This window comes from Solea solea, chromosome 8 (genome assembly GCF_958295425.1).
Source record: "Solea solea chromosome 8, fSolSol10.1, whole genome shotgun sequence".
NCBI classification, from domain to species: Eukaryota; Metazoa; Chordata; class Actinopteri; order Pleuronectiformes; family Soleidae; genus Solea; species Solea solea.
In genome coordinates, this window is record NC_081141.1 from 1,514,656 (window position 1) to 1,531,469 (window position 16,814).

Genomic DNA, 16,814 nt, shown 5'->3' on the forward strand with positions numbered 1-16,814 from the left:
CTTATGGAACATCTTTTCTGCAGTACTCACACCCGATCAAATGCATTTCTAATCCAAATAATGTCAAAGTCGGCTCTACCCTCACTGGTGCCCTTATAAAGTGTATAAGTATATAATTATCACAATAACAAAAAACAATTTTTGACAGTTTCTGTGAAGACACAATGTTTCATGCTTCAACTAAAACAGGATTAAAAACAAAATGATTAATAAACATGACTGGAACAGGAGAAATACTTTCAGCCTAAATCATAAAGTAGCTCCAAAAAGTATCACTAGTTAACTGCCTCCCTAAAAAACAACAGTCTGATGTGATCCACGCTGCAGCAAAGCCTGAGACCAGGCGAACACCACTCACTTCTCCTCCTCCCCCCTTCTAAATAGATGTGTCATCTCCAGTCTGGTTGCAACACACTTTAACCTCTCCCTCTAATCATGCTTGTCTTTTAAAGGGGCAGTGCAGCCAAAAAGCAAGGCTCATTTATTGAGAATGTCCAAATGATGGCTGCAGCTGCTGCACAATTTCATTTGGCTTAAGTGTTTAGCACTGATGAATATGAAGATGTTCTCCAGTAATCAGGATGAAGGATAGTCAGTCCACTCAGCCTGCTGGATGGATTAACTGAAGCCTAATAGGACACAGTCAGTATCAAAGTAAGGAGGTGTGTTGTTTGTGTTCAGCAAAATAAATGGGCTTCAACTCTAATGTAAGTCATTAACTGAGCCAAAGACCTACAAAACAAGTACAAGTGGTCTCAGTAAATACACAAACACACTCATTCAAACACATACAAGGCTATGCATTCGCTCTCTCTCATATATGTATATATATACATATATATATATACAGTATATACACACACATGCGATACGATGTGATACATGGGCTTCTGCCTGTCTAGGGTTAGCCACGGCCAATGATCCACGCACATGATTTGGCAGAGAGTGGGATCAATTTAGAGTGTCCAGTTAACAACGAGCAATGGGGATTGGGTGCCTTGCTCAGTCGTACCCCAGCCCTTAACCTGGCGAGGACTTGAACCTTCCAGTCACAGACAAAGTTACTTCAAGTCTTGTGGAGGAGGTTGCACTGTTCTCCACCCTGCTACATGTTTTTTTGTATTCTGTAAATGAACTAATGCTATATTAGCATGTGGAGGCCCTCTCGCTCCTCCTTTCTTCTCATTACTTGTTTCTTGTTCCCTCTATCTCATCTGTAGATTTAATCGAAGTCATTCCCTTTCTATCTCAAGTGTATTTCCCCTGGAGGAGTGAAGAAGCTCTCAATAATTCATCAGCCTGAGACTTTTTCCAACAATCAAAGCTGCTGCTGCTGCTTCCTGACACAGCTAAAGCTTACCGGCTCCAGTGTTGGGGAAGTTTCTTGTCAACTATCGATAATTATTCATTAAAGAAGTGAGAACTTAAGACCCAACAAAGTTATATCACTGCCATAAGCTCCATCACAGGTGTTTAACACTCCTCCAGAATGGCTACAAAGCTACACCTTCAGCGTTTATAAATGGGGGAGGAGTCTGGGACAAGAGCCTTGCGCTGATTAGGCAAGAGGTTGACGAAAGTGAGCAAGAGTGGACTAAAATTTGACTGCAGTAGCTGGTGTTTGACCATAGAGGGCAGTAGATACACATTTATCATTTCAATACTTGAAGATTTGAATGTGGACATTACTACATATCCATATACACTGGTATACACCAGAAAAAAGTGGTTTCAGGGTTGAGTTCCACTTTATACAAAACACGTTTGTTACTGTCTATTGTCTCGTTTGTCCACTTTGGTTTTAGAGGGCACCACACACTGCAACTGTTCCCCTGCTCCCAGAGCAGTTTGTCCACTGAACATAAAGACCAAACGGACCAATCTGGGGGTCACGTTGTCCACTGTCTGACTGACTGCGAACAACGTGACCCCCAAACATCAAAGTTACCACTTCTTTACAGGGATCAATTACTCCAAAGTAGTTATTGGCTTCAAAATGTGATGTACTTGTTACTGTGATCACATTACTGTAATGTGTTTCTAAGTATTGCCTTACTGCCTAACACTGACTGGCACAGATTAGCAGCCAAGGGTACTGAAGGTTGGTTGGCCAGCAGTTGTGCTCAAAACAAAAGGACTATAGAGAATAGTGCTAGTGTTCAGAGACACACAACTGAAGTGTTCTCCACAAAAAACAAAACGAAAGACAAAAAAGTAGTCAAAGTCACTAAATATAACAGCAGCCATTTGGCGGTTGTGAGTTGTATTTTAAATCAAATACAATTAGAGCAGCTTTTTAGCACGTCCATACTTAAAGGTAGCATATGCAAAACTTGAGTGCCCCTCCCGTTCACAGTTAAATACCATGTCAGATATTGCACAAACAGACTATGAAAATAGATACGTAATATACATAATGTATGCATTCAGCTATTAACAAGTCCAGAGGGAGAAGGGCTAGCTCTGAGTCATAATGGAGCCCTTTCACAGCTCGTACCACTGTCGATTGTAGAAATGCCAGACCAATATTGACTGTGGTGATCTCTTTATTTCTGCTTCTTCTGCCTTTGTGTGAAGCCTTTTAAGTCAAAGAACAAGATTTCCTTGTAAGTACCTTCGTAGAATCGCTTTTAGCTGGATGTTTTGAACAATTTTTTATTATTTGTTGTTTTTGGCTTTCACATGTTTGTGAAAAAGAGCCCCTTTGAACACTTTCCATGTGTGGAAAAAGCTGTGTGATTATGTAATCTGCAATAAAATGTATCAGCAAATAACTGTGATTGATTTTGGTGACAATGTCGACGAATCCTTGCAACCGTACAAGGTAAACACAGCTTGTTTATATACAGGGTCCAGCAGTTCAACAGTTCTCACATGCAACAGGTAGTTTGTCTAATAGGGATGGGCATGAGTATTTAATTATTCACTTCTGTAAAGTTAAACAGTTACTATGACTGCTAGTAATATTTTAAAAGAATTCAAAATAAATGTTTGATCAATGATTGCACTCTCAAAAAAAATTCTACCCCAGTGAATATCTCATTTGTGATGCAACTATTACCACAAGGTGTCAGAAACAGCAAGCATTTAGTCAGTGTACTGCAGAAGTAAAAACTTATGAGATTTCTTGAAAGCATCTTGAAGCTCAACATGCTGTAGATTCTGCAGAAGTGATGAAAATGTCCAGGTTCTGTGAACTTGTTAGCTGCTCCTGTTAGCTTAACACATTGTGGACCTTGCATTACAAGCTCACATGCTGGAGGTTTTAATATTCAAATCATACCATCAACTACTTATATTAATTTCCCTACGATCGACCAAACCAGGTTCACACAGAGAAAGATTGTGATGCCACGCTCTACTCTCCCTTTTTCCAGACCATTGTCTATAAACCACAGATGTGGCTGTGTGTCAAAATCCCAGATCAACAGCATCAATTACAGGAATAATGCTGCTAATAGAGCTACAGTCTTATCTGAGTTTAGCTGAAGAAAGCTTTCAGCCATCCAGTCTTTTATTACGTCTACACAATCAAGGAGTGAAGTGAGTCTCTTTTTGATTGAATGTAAAATGGAGCTGTATGTCGTGCACATAAAAGTGACTTGTAACATTAAAACTGTCTCTAACATGACCCAGAGTAATAGAGTTACGAGTATGGGTCCCAGCATTGACCCCTGTGGAACACCACAAGTCAGAAGCGAGGAGTCAGAGAGTTTTGTTGTCAGAGACAAATGAGGCAATGTGGATATCGTTGTGTACTCTCAACAATGCAGTTTCTGTAGAAGGCCTTTTCCTAAAAACAGACTGAAATTTATCCTACAGCTCAAATTTGTGAGTTGGTTGCGTCAAGTGACCGTCCAGAGCTCTATTCCTCACACTCGACCCTTAAATGAAACACAATTTTGATATCATCAAAGTACCTTATAGAGAAAAAACTGCAGCCCTGATCTCACAGGATTTACAGATATCCTCTGCTGTCTCCAGTACCAGGCCTCAGTGAACCAGCTGCTAGTCTATTAGACTTTACAGATAACATATATAATTCATCTAGCTGTCAGTTGACCTTCTGCTACAGATTTGCACGTTCCCTTATCAGTCAGCAACTTTATTCCCCATCCCATCCATCTTTAAAAGCTTCCTCTGTCACACTTACTTTTCTTCCTCTCCTCTCCGTGGGAAAATGTGTCTCGTCTTGCTGCTGTTTTTCCTCTTTATTTTAAAATTCTCTCTCTAGACACCCAGCCAGTGGCTTTTATCCAGCCCTGTGTCAGACGATGATTAAAAGAGTGACTAGATCTAGGTCAGATGCTCAGCCTAACTGCTCAGTACAGCTGGGCAGTGTTTGGTTACTGTATGCTGCATCTGTTTTGAGGTCAGAGACATCATTTTTTTGCATCTGCTCTGCAAAAATGTGTCACTAAATTGATGCATTAAGCTGTAAACATTAGATGGGTTTATCACTTGTATTTTAAAATTGTCTTTATCTTAATTGAGAATATGTTTTTGCCTCTGGTGAAGTTGTAGTAGAGAGCCCAACAACACGCAATTTTGTTTTCCTTCCTATGTATTGTATAGTTTATTAAGGATTTTATGTTGTTTTGTTTATGTTTTTATGGTTCCGTTTGTTCCAAATCAGAAGGAAATATATGAAGCTCAGTCTCGAGGGCAGCAGCACTAGTAAAATATCATGGTTTTGCAGATCAGTAGGTTTTTGTTTTTAAAAATTGAGTAGATTTAGAGTGGCATGAAGGGGTGGTAATCTTTGGATAAGTCTATCTATCTATCTATCTATCTATCTATCTATCTTCTTTGCAAAGCAATAGCAACAGATTTCGTGATGAGGTTTATGTTTTCTATTTTGCGCTGATCGGCAGAAACTGGAGTCATGTGTTTAATCTCCACGTCCGGGTGCTAATGTAAATGTTGTTGTTCATGTTTGTTGCATTGCCAAAGTATTTTAGTTCGGTTTCACACAGTGTAGTTATTGTCACACAATATGTTCTCCGCCCCCTGTAATTCACAGAAGACAACATTTTTCCACACATCATTTTTTTAATCCAGATTACGCTGGTTGGATTATACTTTAGCCATAGCTCTCGCTCGAGGTGACGCACACATTTATGCTGTGAGATGTTTAACCAGTTTATTGGTTAAGGCCTGGCACACTAGAGGATAATTGGCCAGATCGGGGGTGTCTTTTGATTTTAGGCTGATTTGAACAGGTTGTCTGGCCAAATTATGCTGTAGTGTGAGGGTTTAACAGACGTCTTTACGTCTGTTTAAATTCTAAAGTCACGGTAAATCCAGCGAGTTTCTGTGAGATCCCAAAATCTCTGGAATCTCCTCCCTGAAATCGTTTGTCTGTGATCGTCTAGTCTGGGCTTCCTCCGGATTAAGACATTGAAAATCAGTTATAAAAGTTTGTCATGTCTGTACTTTTTTAAAATCACGTCAGAACATTTAAACCAAGCACAGTGTTAATATGCTATTTCATAACTGATTCATGATCAATCACGAACATAGACGATTTCTCCCACCTCCAGTGTCATTGTGTTTGTAATCTGATGAATGGAAATCAGACATAAACACTCCTTTAAAGCCTCCTCTCATTTTTGAACTTATCAACCTAAAGTTTTGCTGTGAAAATGGAGGACACGGGCAAACTTAACCGTCCCCCTGAGCAGTCAGTCACGACTCCAACGTACCTGAAAAGCAGTGTGTGGAAGTATTCGGGGTTCTACACCACAGATGGCAGAGGAACAAACAAATCTGCTGACTCACCTTTCAGCTTGGCTGTTAGCTCCACCCAAGTGACTCGGCATCAAAAAGAGGCATCAAAGACAGGCAGTGTGACTAATAGTGAGTGTAATTGTGTAAAGTGCACTGTCATGAAATGTTTGTTCAAACTTGACAGCCCTGGTCTTTCCACCACTGCACTTAAACAATATTATATAGCATATCTATTCATACAGACTGTATATTCAATACAGCAGCAACAACAACAACACACTCTCTGGAGGATTAGGTGATCAAACCAGTAACTTTAGCAGCTTTGAACATGAACTCCAATGAAGGTATAAATCCTAAATGATTATTGTTGGTTGGTGCTTAGTCTCAGGTAAGTGCTGACGACATCATTCTGCTCCGATCATCAATCTTACGGACGGCTTTCGTGAGTTTAATCTAGGGCGGCGTGATTATAAATCTATAGGCAGCAATGATGCAGCTGTTGCTATTTTTATTATTGCAGAGGCTCTCCAGGGCTCTCTTCTTAGCTTGATTGCTGAAGGTAGGTGAAGTTAAAAATAGCTACCATCCTTTCCCACCCCACACACAAGAAACCAAAACCCTTCCCTTTATCAGGACACCAGTAAAAGCACCAGGCACTGACACAAATCTTGCAGGCAGCCTTAGGACAGATCCAACCTCGGCTTTTAAGAACAGCACAAACATCACTTGCACATGTTCCGACATCAACAGACCCACAGTACACAAAGACAAGTTAATGCCGTTTTCGGAATTCTTCCCGACAGAGTCAAGATCACATTTAAGTCCTCGCACCGCACCATGCATGATGGGCCGTGAAATGACCGCGATGGCCATTATGTGGACGTAGACAGAGGCCGCCCTGAAAGCTTTTAAATTAAACAATGTATGTTACTTCCTGTTGCCAGCAGGTGGCAGTAAATTCAGTCACAGATATGCGATAAACAGACGGACATCCCTTGTATTTCTTATACAAAAAAAAGTGTTATAGCAGAATTTGACCATATTTATAGTCAATTTTGTTGTAAACATCCTTGATTTAACATTAAAAAGCCAAATGACTGTTTGAATCTGTTGGTTCTTTTCTACATGAACTCTAAATCTAAAGCTCTTATCTTATACACGTCACATTACTTTTGCAATATTGTTTGTTTGACCCACGCCAGCAGATAAAAGAAAAGAGTGCAAACGATATTTGTACAGCTGGAAGATCCTGGTTGTTCCGGCACAACAGGTGAATTTCTCATCAAATCAATACACAAACATTCATTTGGTCCCAGAGACGAGATTATGTTCACTTGACCAGACTGAAGTGACTCATATCTGTTTCTCTGTTGCTGTGACTCAGACCAGATTCTTTTCCAGGGCTCTGTGAACACAGAAATCTGTATTCTGATTTTCAAATCAGACTTGTGTCACTTCATTGGATATGTATCTGAATGGCTCAATCACACCTGTCTGACATTAAGGTAGACTCAGAAAAGGTTATGTTACCAACACGTTATTTATATTTAAGACCCCACAGGCCTTTATAAAAGTCCCCCAATGCCCCCCCGCTCTGTAGAGGACACCTATTTCAGCCTATTTCTTATTGGACCCATTCAATTTCCCAACAAATCCTGGGACTCACGACACTGAAATCCTGTCATCACTGGACCTGTATGTTTTTGTCACTGTCATCTTTGAATGCAAGAAATTGAAATTAAAATGGTGTCATTAACTCAATTTGAGTTCTTTCTCACACACACACACACACACACAGACACAATTATATTATCGACTTTCTTTGTTTCCTTTGTTCCTCCCACCCACTCACTTTCCTCACCCATTCATTCTGTAGAATAAGAAAACATTTTCATTAGATGAAGAGCAAGGTATTTTTGTACACACACACACACACACTGTGAACACTTATAGATATAATGCATTCCCCTTACTCTTAACCACTACAACTAAATGCCTAACCCTTAACCTAAACCTAATTCTAACCCTAAAACCAGGTCTTAAAGCCCCATAGGCCCTTTAAAAGATGTGAGGACCAGACAAAATGTCCTCACTTTCCCAAAATGTCCTTCACAAAGATACACATACAAGAAATCACACACACACACGTTCTGTCGTAACATGAGATGATTGGACACGAGTCTTCATGTCGTTCAGGTTCATAATCTTAATTTGGAGGTCAGATTAAAGAGGATAGATCTAAACTGGACCATCTCCTCTGATTGATCAGCGGGCCCACTCATTTGTGATTGGTCGACAGTGTGTCAATGCGAGGCTCCTTGATGAACACTTCACATTTACTGTAGCCATGGCAACAACAGTGCCGATTCTGCTGGAAGTCAAACCCGCGGCTCGGCAGCCTGTTGCATGTTACATGTGATGCAGATTCTTTACAGAAAACCAAAGAATGTCCATGAATAAAAACAGGGCGTCTCAGTGTGAGAGAGAAAGACTCCCGGACCTTTGTTATTAGCAGAAATGTTTACACGCATAAAACTGCCTTGTCACGCTGAAGGAAAAGAGAAACCCTGAAAAACATAATGCACATCGTGTCGTCATCCTTCTGATCAGAACAATACTCAGACGTCAGGCTGTTCACAAGGAATGGGCATGAGTGTTCAATTATTCGCTTGATTATAAAAAAAATCAGCCGTGCCGTAAGAAAAACTTATCGTCCGTGTGAGTTCTCACCCGCAGCGCTACGACACGAGAAGTTTTATCTACAGAGACGCTACAAAAGCTAGAAATAAAGTCAGTGAGGAAGTCGGTGTATCGCTTATGTGATGCATAAATTCCCGTTGTGAGAGATTAAGAGTTTCCTCGGGTGCATCGGAGGCTCAACGTGCTATAGATCCTGCAGCAGTAATGGAATTTACCAGTGTCTGTGAATGCATCTTGTAGCTCGACACACTGGCCCGCTTTACACCGGACATTATCGTCTCTTCACCACATGTATTTACAGCTGGTATTATGACGTCACATCCTGTGTGTTTTCATATCAACAACAACTTGTGAACCCTGCATTAATTTCACTAGCTCTCATGCACCGGAGTTTACAACATTCAACTATTCAGCAAATGATATTTGAACAGTATTTTTCCCATGGCTAAAGCAAACATTTCTGATCTTTTATTTGACCAAATTGCTGTTTTTATTATTCATATTTTTATTACTTGGTCACACTACCTCTGTCACATTGAGGGATTTTTCTTTACGAGTGTGTAGTCAGGTTTTTTTTAACGTGTTTATTTGTTATATCTGAGCAACTTTGTGTTAAGATCTGCTCTATAAATAAAGCTATTATAATAATTCAAAATATTCTGTGGTATTTGCTTATTCCCGTAACTATGACAGTCATACACACCAGGGTATGTACTGTACACGGTCTCTACAGCAGATGACTGTGACGTGTGACAATGACACACATGAAGTGAGGTGAGTATGAATCATCACCTCACCCTGTCATTTCAACAACTACACCAGCCTCTGTCTTTCACTTCACTTCATCTGCGGCTTATGGATAAAACAAAGAAAACACAGCCTCCACCCGGCGACATTCCCGCGCTGCACACAGGAAGTGATTCATTTGATGTCAAGACAAGTGGAGGCAACAGCGTCATTGCACGAGTAAAGCATGAAAGCTGCAAACGCGTTGGCGTTCTTGACTGAAATCACAAAGAGGTTCAGCAGTTTGACAATATTAATGCTTCTTGTCCCCGCCCCCTGCTCTGCTGCTGCATACACACAAATGCTCCCTCAGTCAGGTCTAATAGTATTGCTTTGGTTAACTCGGGATACTCAGTATGGGTATCGGTCTGATACTGGTCAAAATCGCGGGATAGGATATTGGACAAATAAAAACTTCACTGTGCACAGACTGTAAATCTGTTAATAATCAATCAGACACAGCATTTTAGCTGAGTCATGCTGCGGGCTGTTTATTTCTTCTTCTTCAGAGAATAATATTTGTTACACATTTGCAGAATTAGGTCTTTGAAATGACCTGAAATGGCACAAATGTGTTTGCTAACAGTTCCATCTAAAATGACTGAATTGGACCGATATTGGTATCGGCCGAAACTCCAGTTTAAAAACCAAAGTCCTTAAACTGGTTTACTTTGTGACCATAGGTGGAAAAGGGGCTTTAGTGCTTCACTTCGAATATGAAAATGCAAATAAATACTTGGCCACTGATTTCACAACCCTGTAGGGCTGCATAATATATATATTATATACTGATTGGTGTTTACCAAACCTTGAAATAACGACGGTTTCGAATGTTGATTTTTATCCACAGACTAAAATGATTCAGTTTTACTGATTTCTTCGTTATATGGAGCAAAGAAACCAGAAAATACCTGAAAAATCTGAAGGTTTGTTTCGATGAACACTCAAACTGATCCATCGATTATCAAATGAGTTGACAATGAATTCAGTAATTGTGTATTTTAGAGATGAATCGAATAATCACTGCAGCACTAGAATCCTCTAAGGTTAAAAAGACACAGGTGACACTGGTTTGGAGTGATTAACACACTTATAATGAATGCTATTTATAGTGTTCCATTTGGATCATTAATAGTGAAGCACGGGCTATTCTGAGGTAAGCAAATCAAATTCAGCTTATCGGCCACATAAAGGCTCCAAACATGATACTTATATTTCTTATTATATTTCCTGATTTTACGCAGCATGTTTACTATTTATTATTATTATTATTATTATTATTATTGTTATTATTATTATTATCTGTGCCGCTGTAACATTACAAATGTCCTTGTTGTTGGAGGGTTCTATGCGGTCCTGAAGCCAGAGGACACAGACTGGGTCTCTGCACAACTGTTTGTCAACAGCAGCAGCAACAACCTGTTTGACAGGAGAAGCACATAGAGAGAAGCTTCCCAGCAACACACACACACACACTGACAGCAGACCAGCAGCAGCAGCATCATCATCAGCAGCAGCAGCATCATTAGCAGCATCATCATGCTGCTTTTACAGCCTACTGCAGTGTGTTTTTTTTATGTCTGATGGGGGACATTTGCAGACAGAGGCAGGTGCTGGGAGAATTTGCCCAAATAATACGTGGTGGGCACTGCAGCAGCAGCAGCAGCAGCGGCAGCAGCAGCAGAACCCACGCCCGTCTGCTCTGCGAGGACACAAACAAACACATAAACAAACACACGAACACAAACGCGACTCCCTGAGAGCCTCGAGAGAAGCGTTTCACGCGTGAATCCGTGGCCGCGTCTTACCGGTCCCCTCCTCTTCAGAGCGATGTTCTTCCACAGCAGGAGATGGAGCTGGTGCAGGAATCCCATTTTCGCCTCCCACTCGTGCTCCTCTCTGTCCTAAATCCACCACATCAGCCGGACAGCGGTGCTGCCGCTGCCGCTGCTGCCGGTTTAAGTTTCGGTGTTGTCGGTTGTCCTGTCGCTGCTGCTGTCGCTGCTGCTGCGGCGGCGCAAAAACTCAACAACCGGGGAATTAGTGTCCCATCATCCCCGGAGGATCCGCGCGCCTCCTCCGTCACTTGATATTAAATAATATTAACCCTGTCCACTGAGGCTGGTAAAGCAAAGACAAGCGTTCTTCCGCCCCGTGACTGACGGTACAACGCGTGACGAGACAGTTCGTGCTCGGTGTGTCGGTGGAGCAGCGCCGGGGCCGTCTCTCCAGCTTCTTACCGGAATGCTAGGAGTTAGTGTTGGGCACGAGCGAACACTGCGAAGTTCACTACAGCAGCGACAGGTTGTACTTCCGGCCAGGACTTTCAAAGCAAAAAGCCCTCTCAATATGATGGGAAGGAAGAACATTTGATTTATATATATATATATATATATATATATATATATATATATATATATATATATATATATACATATATGTGTGTGTGTGTATATATTTATGTATATATATATATGCTTTTAAGGACCGTTTATATACTGTAAGTGAACTGACAGAACAAGGGCAGATGTTCATCTTCATAGACCATCTTCTGTTGGTATCTGGCTGTTACTACTGCAGCTCAAGGATCAACACTGGAGACGGGAAATGATGTAATAGTACATGTAAAAACTCAATTTATATTTGATGTGTTCTTAGATTAACAATAAGTTAAGTTATTTTTTTTAAGAAAGAGATCGGATGATTTTATATGTAGTGCATATTTCTTTACTTGAAAATTAAGTCATTTTACAAAATGACAAAAAGTCATTTTAATTGTTGAAAAACACTGTTCGATTGTTATAATATATATTATAATTATGGAAAAGTACTGTTATCTTTATAGATATTTTTCATTATTTTACAGCATATTTTTGGTGCCAGAATATTACCGTGTTTCAAATGTTTTTGTTTTTTTTTACAGTGTAGGGTAAAACAAAAACAAGAGTGACACTGGTTTGGTGTAAATAACACAACTATACATAATGCAAGATAACCAACCCCCACTGCTTCCTGGCAGGGCCGGCCTAAGCCTTAATGGGGCCCTACACTGAATTTGATTTGGGGGTCCTCTTCTCACTCCGTTGCTTGACTATTATTGATAAAACATCACAAGTAACATCACAAAAGTGGCCTAGTATTGATGTGCACTTAATGACTTCTTTAAACTTGTGCAAATGTGCATTAATTAATAATGGACTACAAAATAAAACCAAATAACTTGAGCACAACACTATTTAGATCTCCAATTACATCTAAAGATATTTAGACTTCTTTAGTATGTTAAAATGTATTTTTTTTTTCATGGCTGATCAGCTGCGTGGGACAGATCAACCGTATCAGCACAGATTTTGCACCAGGTTCCAGGCGATACAGTACACGGGTGAAAAGTTGAAACAGTTAAGATGTGGTTGGCATACACAGGAGCTTCCTGTCCTCCTCTGCAGATATATGAGCAGGAAGAGCGCCCACAGCTTGTGGTTCATCAGATGTAAAATGTGAAACCCTGCCCTTTCTGAATTTCACATGCAGCTGGATGTGCAAGTCGAGCAAAAAGCGCCAATTTGGGTATCGAAACAAGGTGGCACAGTGATGGGCGTCACTGAAGAAGTGGGTTTGATTAAAGACGATGTATTGCACACTCAGAGTAAAAGACTCTCTTTAAGATCAGTACATCCTTCTCAATATTCAATATTCAACTTTTCTTTTTAAACAATAATAAAAATGTTCTATTTTCTATGTTTGCTGCTGCTAGTTTCTCTCTGCTGACCACAGACAGCCACCGAGAACCAACCGTCACAGGCTGGGTGGATGTGTGTGAGGAAGTGTTGGGCAATAAATCAGTCGAACGTTCCGAGTGAACTGAAATTGAGCTGAACTGAGTTTTCCTTCAGTTCTGCAGACAGCCCGATGCCACCCATGACATCCAGGCAAGTACTAACTTCTCTGATAATCCTTATTTTTATTGCAACAACTGTCCCCCTTCTGAGCTTTGGTCTGAATTTCTCTACACATTCATTGTGTTTCTGTTCAAATGCTTTGCTCTGAAAGACGATTCATGACTTGACTTATGGTGCACAGAGAGTTATTCTAATATGTGATCAGATAGTGGGTTATGAAGAAAAAAGAGCACACACTTTGACTTTGACAGCTTAAATCTGTAATTTTCTTTGATTTTTAACCTATTTTTGAAAGTCGGGTGTGTGTGTGTCTCTATATGTGTGTGTGCCAGTGCCTTTAGTGTAACCTTGCCAGGACCTTTAGACCTCATGAGGACCTAAATCTTGGTCCAATGAGGCAGAAGTTAATTTCTGAGCCTCTGGTTGCAGTGATGAAAGATCACACACACACCTGCAAACACACACACACACACACACACACACACGCCTGCTTATAGTACAAATCTACAAATTTTTCCTTTGCGAGGCTCCATTGATCAACTAAGGACGCAGCTGTCGCAGCCTCTTTGTGCTGATGTTAAGGGTGATTCACACTTGGTGCAACATTCAGTTTCACATCTATTGTTACTTCTGAAAAGTCATAGTGCAAGCTGGTCAACACCTTTTGTCTACATGGGGAGCGATTTTGTCGATTCATTTAAATAATTTAACACGTTCCAGTGGTGACGGACCCATAAGCTTTGGTAACGTGTGCAGGCAAACTGAGTCATCCTGGTTACAGGACAGTCTACGGCGCAAAGATGAATAAGGACGGACTTTTAAAAAGTTCCCCGACGGCTTGTTGGGCAAAACTAAACTTTGTGTAAAGATTCACTAACATGTTTAAAACATTAAGATGCCCTTTGTTGTGCCAAATTTGTACTTCACTGGAGAGAAACTGTGTTTAAAGTTAAGTAAAGAAAGCCATTAAAATAGCCTTTGAATTTAAATATGCTTTGTGTCTTGATTCTACATTCATTCCATGATTTTATATCAAAAAATATCTGTTATAAGCTTCAGGTTCAGGCGATTCATTAGTTAATTTCTTACATTTCTGTGCTATTGAATTTCTTATTTCTATATCGATTGACAGCCCTCATATATATATATATATATATATATACATATATACATATACATAGTATATATGTATTTGTGTATATGTATATACATATATATGAACATATACACATATATATTATATATATATATATATATATATATATATATATATATAGGGTTAGGGTTATATGTATATATGTATGTATTGTTTAGATTTGAAAGCAAGACAGTTTAAAAGTTGAAAGAGACTAACCCTCTGCAGTTCCTGCACTGTGCCACATGTGTGAACATGTGACACTCATGTCTTACCTTCCTTCCTTCCTTTGCAGGACCTTGAAATCTATCATCTATACTCCCTTGACCTGGTCTACGCATCATCACCATGACACCATCTCCAGAATGTCCCTCCTCCTCTGCCTCATGCTCTTCAGCTCTCTCTCCTGCCTGTTCTGGTACAGTTTTCTGAACCAGACGCTTCATCTGCAGAAACGTCCTCCTGACGTTCCTCAGAGAAACATCAGCATCCTGCTGTGGCACTGGCCATTTGGCCGTTCCTACAGTCTTGCAGGAGATAAATGCCTGGAGATGTACAACATCAGTCACTGTCTCCTCACTGATAACACTTCAGACTTCGCCACGGCTGATGTGGTTGTGTTCCACCACCAGGAGATCAGCCATGGCTCGTCTTCGCTGCCCTTGCACCTGCATCGGCCGGCCTCCCAGCACTGGGTGTGGATGTCCTTGGAGCCTCCTGTCAACAATGCAAACCTCGCACAGTTCAATGGCCTCTTCAACTGGACCATGAGTTACAGACGTGATGCAGACATACCTATACCTTATGGAAAGACCATTCCTGGAGGGGAGGAGCACAGTTTCAAGGCTCCTGCAAATCACTCCTGTCTTGTCAGCTGGGTGGTCAGCAGCTACAAGCCTCAGCAGGCCCGTTCCAGTGTTTACCAAAGTCTAAAAAAGTATATCCCCATAAAGGTCTATGGCAGGTGGACTAAAGAAATGCTGTCAGACAGAAAGCTGTTGGCCACCATTGCAAACTGCCTGTTTTACCTGTCTTTTGAGAACTCTGAGGCAAGGGACTACATCAGTGAGAAGCTCTGGAGGAACGCTTTCCAAGCAGGGGTTGTGCCAGTGGTCCTGGGCCCCAGCAGGGCCACCTATGAAGCTTTGGCACCCCCTGGCTCTTTCATCCATGTGTCTGATTTTAACAGCACAGCAAATCTGGCTGCCTACCTCAAGCTCGTGGCTGCAGATAGGAAGAAGTATGAAGGATACTTCCAGTGGCATCGCACTCATGCCATAAAAACCTACACTGAGTGGAGAGAACGACTGTGTCAGATCTGTGTCAAGTACCCCAATTTACCAGCCAAGCAAGTCTACCAGGACCTGGAGGGCTGGGTCAGCAGTTAACATTAACAGAGGCAACTGGTTTTCAGTACCCTTTCCTTGGGGGGTAATGGTACGGTATGAGTGGAGCTAGACCCACAAAGTCAATCCCTTGCGACCGCAGTCTATTCTCACACAAGGCTTGACGTCTTCTTGAGACAAACGGCCACAAACCGAGCAGGAAAAAGAGCTGCTGGACGTCCTACATTGTTGTCCTTGTTGTTTTGTCGTTTCCTTGTGTGCCCCCCCCCCCCACAAGTACTGTTCTCAGGGCTTTACCACTCCAATTTACTGCAGGACCATGTGGCCTAATGGATAAGGCGTCTGACTTCTGATCAGAAGATTGAGGGTTTGAGTCGCTTTGTGATTGTGTCTTACAACACATACAAGTTGTTGTTTCTTTACCTGTACAACAAGGTGTATATATACATACACATACACATATATATATATATATATATATATATATATATACACATACATATACATATATATACACATATGTATATATATATATACACATACATATACATATATATACACATATGTATATATATGTATATATATATATATATATATATATATATATATATATGTCAGCCCAAATATAGCCGACAGCCTTTTTGTGACTGGAAGCTAAAATTTGTAACCCTCTCACACCCTTGCACCGAAGTTCATACGGTAAATCCATTTTTTTTTTAGCTTGTGGGGGCACAGCAGCTCCTGTTCTACTGCCTCAAACGGCAAGACCATGTGGCCTCTGACTTCAGAACATTGAGGGTTTGAGTCCCTTCATGGTTGTGTGAGACCACACATACTAGTCGTTGGTGTTTGAATTTCCCTTGGGATCAATAAACTATCTTTGGCAAATTTTTGTTATTTGAATAAATTGAAATGAACTGATTTTAAGCAGATTTAATTTACTAATGGAGGCAGCAGTGGATCAACACATCCTGTGTGCACTGACGAAAATTGCTCTTATTCTTAATGGAATTTGGTACGGAGAGAAGCAGTTTACAGTAACTTCAGTTTCCAGGCTGGTAGACTGAAGCGGTTTATATAGTTTATGATTTTGAGAGTCTGATATGAAGTGGCTGAAATGTTTCTCCCTGTGCTAGCAGCCATATTTTCAGTGAGAGTGATTGTTTGTGTCCCAGGGACACGAATGGTTCCCTTTATGAAAAAGCCCAAGTGGTATGT

The 16,814-nt window shown here is 40.7% G+C and overlaps 2 protein-coding genes across 3 annotated transcripts in view; one reads left to right on the plus strand and one right to left on the minus strand.

The window, feature by feature from the left end:
• The window catches only part of abca2 (ATP-binding cassette, sub-family A (ABC1), member 2), a 79,644-nt gene extending 68,153 nt beyond the window's left edge, over positions 1-11,491 (minus strand). For both annotated transcript variants that reach the window (XM_058635590.1, XM_058635589.1), the window contains exon 1: positions 11,025-11,491. In XM_058635590.1, the coding sequence (XP_058491573.1) occupies positions 11,025-11,090 (66 nt within the window). In that variant the 5' untranslated portion in view covers positions 11,091-11,491. The remainder of the gene's footprint in view (positions 1-11,024) is intronic.
• Positions 11,492-14,557: 3,066 nt separating this feature from the next.
• Positions 14,558-15,841, plus strand: fut7 (fucosyltransferase 7). The gene has a single exon (XM_058636759.1). The coding sequence runs from the start codon at positions 14,616-14,618 to the stop codon at positions 15,636-15,638; it is 1,023 nt and encodes a 340-aa protein (XP_058492742.1). The 5' UTR covers positions 14,558-14,615; the 3' UTR covers positions 15,639-15,841.
• Positions 15,842-16,814: the final 973 nt, after the last annotated feature.

Coding starts and splice junctions, on each gene's coding strand:
- fut7 (XM_058636759.1), top strand. CDS start 14,616: ATGTCCCTCCTCCTCTGCCTCATGCTCTTCAGCTCTCTCTCCTGCCTG.